The sequence below is a fragment of the Lynx rufus genome, unplaced genomic scaffold (assembly GCF_022079265.1).
Source record: "Lynx rufus isolate CCGP_SWC_20201006 ecotype Redwood Valley unplaced genomic scaffold, mLynRuf1.p SCAF_5, whole genome shotgun sequence".
Classification (NCBI taxonomy): domain Eukaryota; kingdom Metazoa; phylum Chordata; class Mammalia; order Carnivora; family Felidae; genus Lynx; species Lynx rufus.
Window position 1 is genome coordinate 5,277,820 of NW_025814867.1, and position 13,609 is coordinate 5,291,428.

The window sequence follows — 13,609 nt, forward strand, 5'->3', positions numbered from 1 at the left end:
AGAAAATGGCCAGGTAGTCTGGCTTTTACTGAGAGATTTCTCCTTCTCTGGAAGAACAACCAGCTTCACTTCTCCCATATTTCTAGAATAGTATTTTAAACTGTCAATTGGCTTTTCCTGAATTAATAGCACCAGGGGCCAAGAGAAAAAAAAATTCGGCACCCTGTGTTTCTATGTACCAACTACAGGGCTGACTATCCTTCTCTTCCACCATCTGGGAAACAATCCATTTTTATTGTCCTGGAAGTCCTTAGTAGCATAAAGGATCCAAGGTGGCAAAAATAGGGCAATGCCTGCAAAGATGCATATATATTTGTTCAAGGCTTTCTGGAAAATCGTTTTGATACATTTAAATTAAATTAGTGGAAATGAAATGTAGCCTGTTTTTAAAAGTTCACCTGATGAGGGGGTGAAGTGATTTTATTAAGAAAGAAGACCACAACCCCGTGAGGAGACCTGGCCATGTTCTCTGTCAACAAGTAATATTTAAGTCAAGGCTAGAGCCACTCCCTCAGTTTCAAATTAGGAAACCTCAGAAATGGCACGTTCTCTTCCAGGTCACCAACATGCTCCTGATGGGGACGCCCAGTTTACAAACGGAAACCCTGGCCACACGCTAGGACTATCTGGAGGCCCACAAAGACCGAGGCCCTTTCAGCTTGGTCCTTTCACCTCCCAACCCACTGGCAGACGTGGTGCTCTCCCCAACCCTTGAATTCTGGCTCTGCCAGTGGCTGAGCAAGTTGCTGACTTCACCAATCCTTCGTCACCCGACCCAGAAAATGGAGATGGTGGTTACCTCTCCTAACGTGCGAAATGCTGACATATGTGAGAGCACTCACACAGCACTGGCATACGGAGGCGTACTCAGAGTTAGCATCCTTCCTGAGCCCCGTGCCCTCGCTTTCCCTGTTCACTTCCCAACATCCCCCCCCCCAAACACACACAAAGTGTTAAAATTAGGAGAAATTTCTAACACAGGAGGATTTTTCCTTCTGATAACAGACAATCCTACTTTTTGTATACGTTTGGTTTATTATACATTTATTATTCTTTATATTTTATATAGTGACTATTACATGCCAACTTCTATAGGTTCACAAACAAAAAGCAGTCAGAGAGACAGAGCTAAGGTGAGAAGTGAAAGGAAAAATTAGTTTGAAAAGAGTAAAAGCAAGTGTCCGAAGGGGTTAAGTGATCACCGTTCCCCTCTGAAACTAAACCCCATGTTCTCTGCAAGTCCCAGCTATCATTCAGGACTTGAGTTAGTCACCATTTACATTCTAAGCCTCCAAACCCAAAAACACTCCCCCTTCTGTGACAATCTAGTGCATTCACTGCCTGAACTGCACACATTTCACAGAGATAAAAAAAAAAAAAAAAAAATGTTTATCTTCACGGCCTTTGAATATAAGAATCAAATATTAGACTTTTAATATAGGCTTTTCTTCTTTCATGTGTTTGTCGGTCTGCCCTAATAAAATCAGACAATTTAATTTTAGAATTATAATATGTAGTTTTAAAAAATTAAGCTAATATTTCCATGGAAAATTTGCAAGCAAAAGTGATGTCCTTGAGTCACACAAAATGTTCCTAATGCATTATCAGTAAGATAACCCAGTTTCATGCAGAAGACACTTTAAATAAAACCAATTAGGCTAGCTTTAGTAACGAGGGCAGATTCCATTCCAAAGTAACAAACACATACATGAGAACTCGCTTAATTTTAAGTAACCAAACATCATCTTTCTCTCCTTTCTAAAATATCATGAGAAGTGTGATAAAGTTTCAAATCTGTAGATCAATACAGTCATAAATATTTTAATTCCAGATGTATTTCAAAATACCGCTACAGAAGGAATTTGCTGATAAAAATGTCTTGTTTAACAGCAATTAGTGGTTCCTAACCCTTTAGGGGTCAAAGGTTCCCTTGAGAATCTGGTGATCGTTAACACCTGTGGACATCTCATTAAAAATATCCATGCAGATTTTCAGGCTTCCTGCTCCTCTCCCAAGCCTGTTCACGTCCAGGGTTAAGAAGCTCTGCAGGAGGAGACAGTTGGGGCAGTTACAACACTGAAAAAAGCTCAAATTTAGGAATGCTTCCTAAGTACGAATATTCTACTGGTTCGCAATTTGCTCCTGTAACTAAAACATTGGGAACGGTGGTAGAGAAGACTCCAAAAGGAGCTGAGAGAACTGAAAACATAAGAGTAATTTCCACAGAAAATTAAAGAATGACTTGGGCCACCATGTCTCAATGAGGACATTTCTGGCTAGCGTTTTTTAAAGAAAAGAGAAAGAAAGGGGGAGAGGGAAGGAGATAGCGGGGAGAGGAGGGGGGAAGGAGAGAAGTAAAGAAGGAAGGACGAATTTGAGGGAGACAAGAACAAACACAGAGGAAGAAAACACATCCATTTACTTAGTCTTCCTTGGTCAAGAGCACTCATGACACAAGTGTGAGGCTAGACTACGAGAGAAAATGGGTGGACTCTAAGTACACGTTTGGTCCACTACAGCCAGAAGAGACTCTCTCTGACCTTTAGGTTCAAACATGCCAAACACTCCTACTTGGCAAACGATTAGTCAACGTTTTACTTCAAGATTGTGTTATTTCAGCAACCGATCACAACATGCGGACAGGCAATCCTGGCCTACCAGCCACTTGTGAATCTGTCCCCATTTCCGGTCAAAGGAATAATGACAGTGCTACAAATACAAAAGTTTCATAAACTGAAGTTTCCAACATACTGCATGCTCTCAAAAGTCTTCAATCAATCATATACATCTTCCCTGAGGGGCAGTGATCATTAGCTCGACATAAGCTACACGTTCAAAATACAGAAAATCACTAAGTTAACTGTGTTCAATAAGGAAGAGATATACGGCCCTCTGTAGTTCAGAGGAAATGGCACTTATGCTTAGTAACAATCTCCCTATAATTTCCTATAATGCACTGCAACATTTTCATCTTAAGCCAAGACCTGCATTCAATATTTGAAACTATATATGAAGTTAAAAGCAGCGTATGTATCAACTGTTTTTGAGTTTGTGAATAAAGTCTACACAGTCCTCTGTAAACCATTAGCGGAAGATCCACCACCAATATCAAAATAAAGTGTTGAATACTACTCTGCAGGTGTTTTCCCCTTTATACCAATATGGCATCCAAAGTATTTTTTATGTGAATTTTCAGAGCCAGGTCAATCTCAGAATGGAAGGACTAAAAAAAAAAAAAAAAAAAGAATATTTGTTTCATTTTAAAGAAGCCCAATTTCTATGATTTTTTTTTTGCTTTTCTTTCTGATAAAGGTATATTCAAATTTATGAACTATAGAAAAGCATTAAGAAGAAAACAAAACCAATCAATTCCACCACTGACAAACCGAAGTATTGATAGTAATCATTTCTTTCTAGTAGTTTTTGACCCTATATATGGATACTAGTTTTTGTAACACACGATGGAAGTCCTACCAGTCAGTATTACAGCTGGGTTTGTTTTTGTTTTTTTTTTTTAATTTTCTTACATGAATACTTTCCTCCATTATTAAATATGCTTAACAACTACAAGGTTGAATGACTTCACAGTGTTTTACTATGTAGATATCATTACACAATTAACCAAAACTCTAGGACAATTAGGACTATAGTAAATAACTTTGTCTCCTCTAAGCTGATTCTCCCTGATAGAAGTAAAGCACTTTTCATACCGTAACAACTTATTACAATGTACATAGCAAGAGCTGTATAGGTGTTTGCTGTTATTATTTAAAGGAAGATTGCATTTAATTTGCTGACACAGAATGGCTTGTTCAAATACACACATCAAGTCAAACTATTCCCAGTGTTTCAACATGAACCAGATATACTCCATCAGAAGGAAACTAGCCAATAAATAAATAAATAAATAAATAAATAAATAAATCAAGAAAGAAAGAAAGAAAGAAAGAAAGAAAGAAAGAAAGAAAGGAAAAAGAAGGAAAGAAGGAAGGCAGGAAAGAAAGAAAGAAAGAAAGAAAGAAAGAAAGAAAGAAAGAAAGAAAGAAAGAGAAAGAAAGAAAGAAAGAAAGAAAGAAAGAAAGAAAGAAAGAGAAAGAAAAAGGAAGGGGAGGGGAGGAGACGGGGAGGGAGGAGACGGGAGGGAGGGAGGGAGGGAGGGAGGGAGGGAGGGAGGGAGGAAGGAAGGAAGGAAGGAAGGAAGGAAGGAAGGAAGGAAAGAAGGAAGGAAGGGAAGGAAATCAGCCAAGTATTGGTTTCTTTGACACTGGCATGAAATGAGGAAACGAGGATCACCCCCAAATTACCTCTTTCTGTTGTCGCTCCAGTTCTCTCATGCGTATGTCTCTCGCTTCTGCCCGAGCGGCCCGTTTTGCTGCCAGCCTTGCCTCTGCCTGAAAAGTAACAGAAAGATGCAGCTTCATTTACAAACAACACTGACCTCCACCAGCTTTGAGGTTAAGGGGCAGATGGGACACGACCATTCAAAGGGGGTGCGGGGGGAAGAGACACCCTCTCTATCAGCTGCCTCACTCCGCTCCCGTGCACTCGTGTCTCTGTTCTGCCCCATAGTCTCTCCTGCGATCTGGGCCTTTCCTTTTAAGTGCTCGCTTTGATTCAAACATTTCCCACAACTCATTAAACGTCTTCTTACGTCTCTGCAAACTTGCTTTTTCCAGAATTTCTTTCCCTATCAATTCACTCCTACAAATTAGAAGCTTCAGAAGCAGTCTCTCTTTCATCTTGGGCATTGCCAATATCCAGGCTCCAAGCACTGCCAATCCTCTCCCGCTGAGTTTCTCGCACCCCAACTCAGCCTTCCTTATGCTGTTTCTGACCGACTGGGGAGCTCTTCACATCTCCCTCCCTTTAAACTCGTACGTAAGTCACATGCCATCGAATTCACCACCTACAACTCTACAATTTGGTGGTTTTCAGCAGTACAGTCACAAGGTTGCACAATGATCATCACTACTATCTGATTCCAGGATATTTTCCTCACCCCAAAAAGAAAGCCTATGCCCATTATAGGCACCCCTCCATCCTCCTCCTCCCAGCTCCTAGAAACCACCAACCCTACTTTCTGTCTCTGTGGATTTGCCTATTTTGGAAATTTCCTACCGGGGCCATCATACAATGGGAACTCATCTCTTGCTCGAACACTGCAACCGCAATGCCTTCAAATCCACCTACCCGCCTCCAGAATCCACCCTATAATTCATCTTCTACCTGGTGACGGGACTGTCAATCTGCCTTTCAAAACACATTTCCCATCATGTCATTAAGCGATCATGTCATTAAGCTGTGTCAAATCCACCGCTGGCTCCCCCTCCCTTATGGCTAAAACAAAATTCCACAGATCAGCACAAAGATGGGGGGGGGAGGGCCCAGCACAGGTAGAATTCCTCTCAGTCAGATCTCCCCTCATTTCCCAGGACTTGCCCACGTGCACCAGCTGCAGGCCTCCTTGCTCCGTCCCAGACTCCAGTGCGTCCCATTAAGCCTCTCTTCACACACGGTCTACCCGGCGAGAGGGATCCCCTCTCCTCTTCGGCTAAAATTGACCCGTTATGAAGCTTTTCCCCATTCCATCTACATACAAACGTCTCTACTGTGGCTCTACGACACTGTATTAAAATTACACACTTCTGTCGCTCCCACAACTTCCACGTCTCAATCAACGTCTGCTAAATAAACAGAAGAATGTCAGGCCATGGACCAAAGCACCGAGGAAATGACACAGGGAAACAGCGTGACCTACCACATGAAACGTAAAAATCTTCTCAATGATGTCTATCTGGCAGTGGTTTCCCCTGTTCTTGGCCACATCCTACCTAAGTCTGATTCAGATCACCCCCTGATAACTACAGCAGTTTCTTCTTCCATGCCCAAGTCTCACACTAAGACTCGGCCAATATTTAAAAGATTATGGTGAGGAAGCAATTGTGCCTGGTGCTGAGAATGCAGGGTAAGATGTGACATCTCTGCCCCAAAGTCTTCAGTCCAGCTGAGGGACGCAGAAACACAACGCTCCAGGAAGGAGTGCGGGAAGAACAATTAGTTTTGCCCCGCAAGGTCGCAGCAGGCTTCTAAGAAGAGGAGACAGCTGAACAGCTAACACTTATTCAACCACCTCAATTCTGGCACTTTCCCAGTCTGATTAACTGGCCTTTTGGAAACAAAAACCCTAAACTGCAATCTGCCAACCTCAAGCTTTAAACAATGACATGGCCAGGGCAATTAATCTTCTCACATGAATTTTTCATTGGCCTCTTATCTTTAAAAAAGCTATTCCTGCCTTCCTTACCCTTTTGACTAGATAGACACCACTTTCTTACTAGAGTTTGTATTTTATAGAAAAACACTTCAAGGCTAAGTTATGCTTCAGCAGATCGCAAATACATTTTTAAATTAACAAAGTATCACTTTTCTAGGGAAAATTTTCAAACCTCCTTTTTTTTTTTTAATTTAAGAAAAGCCAGAGCAATGTGTTGGGATTGTCATTTCCGCGTTATTAGCTTTGTATTTGTGGCCTTCCTTAGAAATTTCTCAATAATGCCCATTTCATCCAAGATCTATGGCCCATTCTGTACAATCTATACTAAAATGGCTCACTATCTTTCTTTCACCAAGTCTAAATTACAGATAATTGAAATCTACTCTCTAATAAGGATTTCTTTTGCAACGAAAGGGCAGGGAACCTGGCTGCAGTGTAACAGAAAGAACACGGGCTTCACAGCCACAAAAATGCCCTTCCCTGTTCCTTATCCTCTGTCCAAACTCAGAGATGCCTCCCTTGGAGAGGGTACTGAAGAAGGTCACTAAACAGCAAGTTTAAAAAAAGTAAACAGGATTTAAAATTACTTTATCTTAGTATTTTTCTACACATTGTAACAGATGCCTGAGGCAGTACTGATAGCAGGAACAGCAAGCAGCTACAGGAGATTCCAACCCAGCAGACAAAGCCTGCCCTGTGTGCGTGTACTGATCCAATGGAATAGACAAATTACAGGCACACACGGGACACTTCTAGGTAGTGACACTAGCATTTTCTCCTCTGAATCCTGCACGAAAGTTAGTACAGATTCGTCTTAACATACACTCAGAGATGGAAAATAAATGGGACATAACAATAAAGGATCACAAAAAATTAAGTTTAAAACAAAGTTGGTTAAAAAAAAAAAAGTTAAACATGGAATTACCATTTGATCAGATCATTCCGTACCTGGGTACATACACAAAAGAACTGAAATCAAAGAGTCAAACAGATATCTATATGCCAATGTTCAAATCAGCCTTATCCATAACAGCCAAAAAGTAGAAACAACCCAATGTCCATCAATGGATGAATAAACGAAATGTGTTATATCCATACAGGAGAATATGATTCAGCTTTTAAAAGGAAGAAAATTTTGACATATGCTAAAACATAGATGAATCTTGAAAACGTTATGTTAAGTGAAATAAGCCAGATACGGAAGTACAAATGTTGTGTGATTCTAATTATTTGAAGTACCTAGAATAAAACTGAACAGTGGGGATAGAAAGCTGAACAGTGGTTCTAAGGGGCTGGAGGGAAGGGAGAAATGGGGGAGTTTTTACTTAATGGGTACAGGGTTTCAGTATAAGATGATGAAAAAGTTCTGAAGATGGATAATAGCGATGGTCAGACAACAACGTAAATGTACTCAATGACACTGAACTATATACTTAATGATTAAAATGGTAAATTATGTTACATATATTTTACCAAAAAAAAGTTAAAGTTAGCATAAGACATGAAATCAGAATTATTCAGGAGCCTAAATCATTTAAGTATTACAGGGTCTTTAAGCTGATATGACTCAAACTTTTTTTTTTTTTTTTTTTTTTTTTTTTTTTGAGAGAGAGAGAGAGAGAAAGAGAGAGCACATTCAGGGAAGGGGCAGAAGGAGAGGGAGAGGGAGAGGGAGGGAGAGGGGGAGAGAGAGAGAGAGAGAGAGAGAGAGAGAGAGAGAGAGAGAATCCTAAACAGGCATATGGTCGAATGCAGGGCTTGATCCCACAGCCCTGGGATAATGACCTGAGCCGAAATCAAGAGTCAGACACTCAACCAACAAGCACCCAGAAGTGCCACGATTCAAACTTTTAAAATAAACAAGAAAATTTAGGAACTGGAAATATGGGTTCACAAGTTACCTGTGAAATCAAGCAGGTCAATGGACTAGGTTTCTAAAAATTTTCTGATCATTCTGCTTTCAAATATTAGACACAGTAAGGCTGATTAAAGGAAATATGCAATCACATAAGTATAGAAATTTATTCTTCTTAGGACAATGAAAATTATAGTACAAAAAGTAAAGCTATATTTGGATAGATTTAAATCCCTTTCCTACTAAATTCTTGGGGCAAATGGAAAAAGAAAATGACAGCAGGAAAAATCATGGGACTCGATCACCCCTGGAACAAAACTGCTTTAGGTTGTGTTAATTTAGAAACATTCCAAATGTGTTAAGACATTCACTGTACTACTCAATGTAATAATTAGAATCGTACAGTGACCGCTAAGAAAGGACTTGTAGGAAAAGCTGAGAACTAACCACTATGGTTTGAGTACCTTCTACATTAAGGACTCTCCCTTTACCATGAAGATTTTGTATTATCCTTTTTTGGAATTTAAGAAAGTAAAAATATTGTGTGGGTTTGCAAGCCAGGATGGTGGCATCGTAGGAGGACCCTATGCTTATCTTCACTCTAGAACACAACTAGATACTATCAAACCATTCTGAATACCCATAAAATCGACCTGAGGACTAACATAACAACTGCACAACTAGAGGGACAGAAGAGGCCACATCAAGGAAGTTGGAAATTTAGATTAAAACTTGGCAGGAGAAGGAGAAGGAGCAGGAGAAGGAAAGAAAGAAAGAAAGAAAGAGAAAGAAAGAAAGAAAGAAAGAAAGAAAGAAAGAAAGAAAGAAAGAAAGAAGATGAGATTCAATAAAAAGATACATAACTCCATTTTAAAATGGGCAAAGGGGGGCGCCTGAGTGGCTCAGTCGGTTAAGTGTCCAACTTCGGCTCAGGTCATGATCTCACGGTTGGTGGGTTCCAGCCCCGCGTCGGGCTCTGTGCTGACAGCTCGGAGCCTGAAGCCTGCTTCGGATTCTGTGTCTCCTTCTCTCTCTGTCCCTCCCCAACTTGTGCTCTGTCTCTCTATGTCTCTCAGAAAACAAATAAATGTAAAAAAAAAAAAAAAAAATGTTTAAATAAAATGGGCAAAGGATTTGACTAGGTATGTCTGTAAAGAAGATACACAAATGGCCAATAAGCACATGAAGAGATACTCAACATCATTAGCCATTAGGGAAATGCAAATCAAAACCACACTGAGATATTTCACACCCACTAGGATGTGTAAAATTAAAAATAACTAACTAGTGTTGGCAAAGATGCGGAGAAATCAGCACCCTTAAACACTGGAAAGGTAAACGGCGCAGCCACTATTCAAAACAGTTTAGCAATTCCTCAAAACATCAACCATCTTCCACAGAGGCCTCATCTTCCCCCAGTGAAGAGGCTCTGTTCCCCTATCTTCCAATCTCTAGAAATGGAACCTTTGCCACACTTGTTCAAGACCAAAGGTCTCAGGGCCTCCCACTTCCTAACCAAATCTTCCTTTATAATATCCCTTGGTTCCCACCTTTGCTTTCCATTCCAAAAGACTCCCCCTCTCCCAAGCAGGCTCTTACCACTTTCAGCCAGAATACTTCATTTCCTAATTCTAACTTCACTGTCTCCATCCCCACTCTCCCCCCATCCTTGCTATTCCATACTACACACTGTTCAAATAATCTGTCTGCAACACCAAGGAACAAGTGAGATAAAACATCCCCACATAAAATATGATTAGCCATAATATATTTTGTGGTATCCAATGCTCAAAATTATCCTTACACAAATTTGGATTCTGTTGCTCCTTTGGTAAAATAAACGCAGGAGAACAGGCTAAAATAAAACTACTGTGGCTCCCAGTGGCACTCCAGATAAGAAACTCAACTGAAACCAATCCTATCATAAATCTTCCATCCGTCCAGTGGGTTGACAAGTAAGGCAGGATCCATCCGATTCACTGCAGAGTGCTCACTGTTTCCTTGGAATACAATTCACAAGTCAAATTTCATTTGGGACTATTTGGGGGGGGAGGGAGGGAGTTATGTTTACTTAGAAAAATAGCTTGAATCCATCATCCTAAGATTCAAAGGCAAGAAAATTAATTATAAGCTATATAACTTAATATAAATATAAATATACCCCTCCCGAGACACACACACACACACACACACACACACACACACACCCTCTCCATGCTATGATGTGAACCCCATCTTCCCCAGGGATCTTGCCTCAACCATGTGATCTCTCTTCTCTGTCTTCACTCTTATTGGCTTGTTCTTCTCATTAGGTAGGTTCAAACTCCCTCCCATCTTTCAAAAACAAATAATGAACAAACAATCCCATCCTGGTTCGATTCTGCCTTATCTTGTCTTTACAGCCGACTTTTCTCACACCTCCTCCTCGTTTCTCACTCTCTCCACATGACTGCGTTCTGGCTTCTGCCCCAATCATTTTCCTGCAAGTCAGTCACTAATGACCTCTAACTACCAAGCCCAATAGGATTTTTCTACGCTTCCCTCGCTTGTCAGTTCTGCACTTCCAACATCCCTCACCACTCAATTCCTTCTTAAAACTCTCAGCTCGTGGCTTTCTGCAATACTAACCTCCCAGTTTTCCTCATGACTCTCTGATCTCTCCTCCTCAGAACTTATCATGAGCTCATTTTTCTCTACGAGCTCCTTAAATTTTAATGCAACCAAAGCTTCCAGGCTTAACTCCCTCTTTTTACTCTAGGCTCCACAGCCCCCCACCCCACCCCAGGTGACACTGATGACCCGTAAATCTTCTGTCCACCTCAGACTTTTCTCCCACTGTCCTGATCCAACTGGCGATTAGCTACTTGGGCTGTCCCACTGGAACCTGAGACTCAACATATTACAAACTGAATCTGTAGCCCTTCCTTTCAGCTTGCTCTTCCTCTTTCTGTTCCAGTCACCCAAAACCTGAGGTGAAGAATCAACACAATGCCCCTCTTTCTTTTTTTATGCCCCCCCCCCACACATACATTAGGTCATTCAACCTCAACTAGGTAGCTCCCATCAAGACTCTCTCTCTTTACTATTCCTTCCATCCAAACTGTCCTCCCCATTCCCACTATCACTGCCTTAACTCAGGCTCTTGGCATCTCCGGCGAAGATGACTACAGCAGCTCCCCGGCTAGATTTCTGCCTCCTACCAGTCATTCTCCACACGGTAGCTAAACCCGTTATGCTACAAATCAAATCTGAAAAGGGTTTCACCCTTCAGTGGCTCCTCCACAGCTTGCAAAACCAAATTTAAACTCCGCGGCGCACAAATCCCTTCACGATTGGTCCCTACGGTCTCTCTAGCATCTTCTCCCATTCCCCAACCTCTCCCCAGCCATACTGAGTTATCACCCTGGCGGCTTCCCATATGGTTCTAGTTGTTTCACACCCGCACGCCTGTAGAGCACTTAGAAAACAATACAGAAAAACCCATAAAACAATACTGTTCACGGAGCTATGTATTAGAACTTTTAGAACATAGACAGGAAGGGTATCTTATGATTTTATTACAGTAGTTCCCTGTTGGGTGAGAGGGGTAGGGGAAGATAGGCCTAGGGAGTGAAACAAAGGACCCTAGACTTGGTTTATAATGTCTTCTTTCTCCCTTCTTTCTCATCTTTTTTTAATCTGAAACAATTATCACCAAACATTATACTATTATCAAAACCTTCCTGCATTTAATATTTTCAAAGAGTAGTGCATGAAAACACACACTTCAATGTCTTAAAAAAAAAAGAGAAACCTCTAGTTTTAAAACTTTTGTCCTACTGTGCTCATGTAACACTTTTCAAGGGAGGCAAATTAAAACTTTGTAATTTGACAGAAATGCATTTAATGAAGCCAAGTGTGGAGTTGCCAGCCTGCGTGTATATCCATTAGATAAAACCCATGTAACTGGCATAAGAAGAAAAGACAAAATACGATCTGGATCTTTACAGACTACGCTTTAATTTCAAGAACCTGAAATACAAAATTCTAGAAAGTGAAACATTCAAGGAAAATGACTAATTCAGGTAGCTAAGACTCAGAGTTTACTGTGTTTAATTTTGTTTATTTTTCCATGACACTCATGCCAAAAGAACCGTGAAAGACAAATTGAGACATAATATTTATTGTGTTGCTATGGTTTCCAGACCAACAAATAAAAATCATTACTCGATTTCTTCGCAACTTCCCTTTAGTAGAAAATCTCAGGTACCATTTTTTCTTAATTAAATCTTACAACGTAATTATGGTTAACTACTTTCTATAAAGGTTTTGGTAGTTGAAGACCAACTGTATAAGTTTTTCTGAGCACAAACAGCTACACGTATTCGATAAAATCTAGGGATTTTTAAGCCATTTTCTTCTAATGTCGAACGACTATATGCTCCTTTTATTGAGACCTTTTGATGGCAAAATATTCTTTTGTAACGAGAGAGGAAATTTAAGATTACAGACTTTACTACTGAGGTCTGAATATAACCTAACAGAGAGATCACTCAGGAGAACTGAAACTTTGGATCTGCAGTGACACGTCTAACCAAAGGGAAATTACGAATCACAGTAGAAATACTTTGGGAGAAAAAGAAAGGGTGTTGCCAGTAACGTCTTCATATTTAGGTTACTGATACTGTGCTGTTTGAACTTTTTTCTCCAAATTCCTGTAAGTCACAGGAATGGTAAAGATTATGACAATGAATGCTATACCAAATATATTTCAATCACACTGACACAAAACTAAATCTTGTTAATTTTGGTTAGAAGAACAAATCAAGAACAGGAAGATACTCAGAGTGACGCTGGCCATTACAGAGCCAGAACTCTGACTCAGTTCCAGGGGTAAATGGGAAAAAAAATGAGCGTTCAGAACTCAATGGACGCTGGTTGCATTCATGTATTAATGCCACTGGAAGGAATTCTAAATGACTAAAAACAACTTAGATTTGCTCTTTCAAAGGATTTGTCTAATAAAAACAGTAAGTACAGGGGGAGAATTTTTTTTAACTGAGTAAAAATAAAAATATAGTCACTCTCCAAAACTCTGAAAAATTAACTCACATTTCATAACCTTTTATAAATTTTTGAAGACCACTGTTGAGAACACTCGAAAGTACTTAAAAATTTTTTTTCTAACGTTCATTCATTTTTGAGAGAGACACAGAGTGTGAGCGGGGGAGCAGAGAGAGAGGGAGACACAGAATCTGAAGCAGGCTCCAGGCTCTGAGCTGTCAGCACAGAGCCCAACACGGGGCTTGAACCCACAGGCCGCGAGATCATGACCCGAGCCAAAATTGGGTGCTTAACCAACTGAGCCACCCAGGTGCCCCAAAAATATTTTAAACAAGAATGACTCTGCTTCCTATGAAGTCAGCTTTTCAGACAAATCGGATTTGCACAGAACAATGTGAACCAAACACAAAAGGATGATCAAAAAAGTGTCAGAATTA

General features: G+C 40.4%; 1 protein-coding gene across 7 annotated transcripts in view; it reads right to left on the reverse strand.

The window, feature by feature from the left end:
* LRRFIP2 (LRR binding FLII interacting protein 2) overlaps positions 1–13,609 on the reverse strand; it is a 106,030-nt gene that overhangs the window by 64,041 nt on the left and 28,380 nt on the right. For all 7 annotated transcript variants that reach the window (XM_047099953.1, XM_047099946.1, XM_047099949.1 and 4 more), the window contains exon 3: positions 4,305–4,391. In XM_047099953.1, coding sequence (XP_046955909.1) covers positions 4,305–4,391 — 87 coding nt within the window. The remainder of the gene's footprint in view (positions 1–4,304; positions 4,392–13,609) is intronic.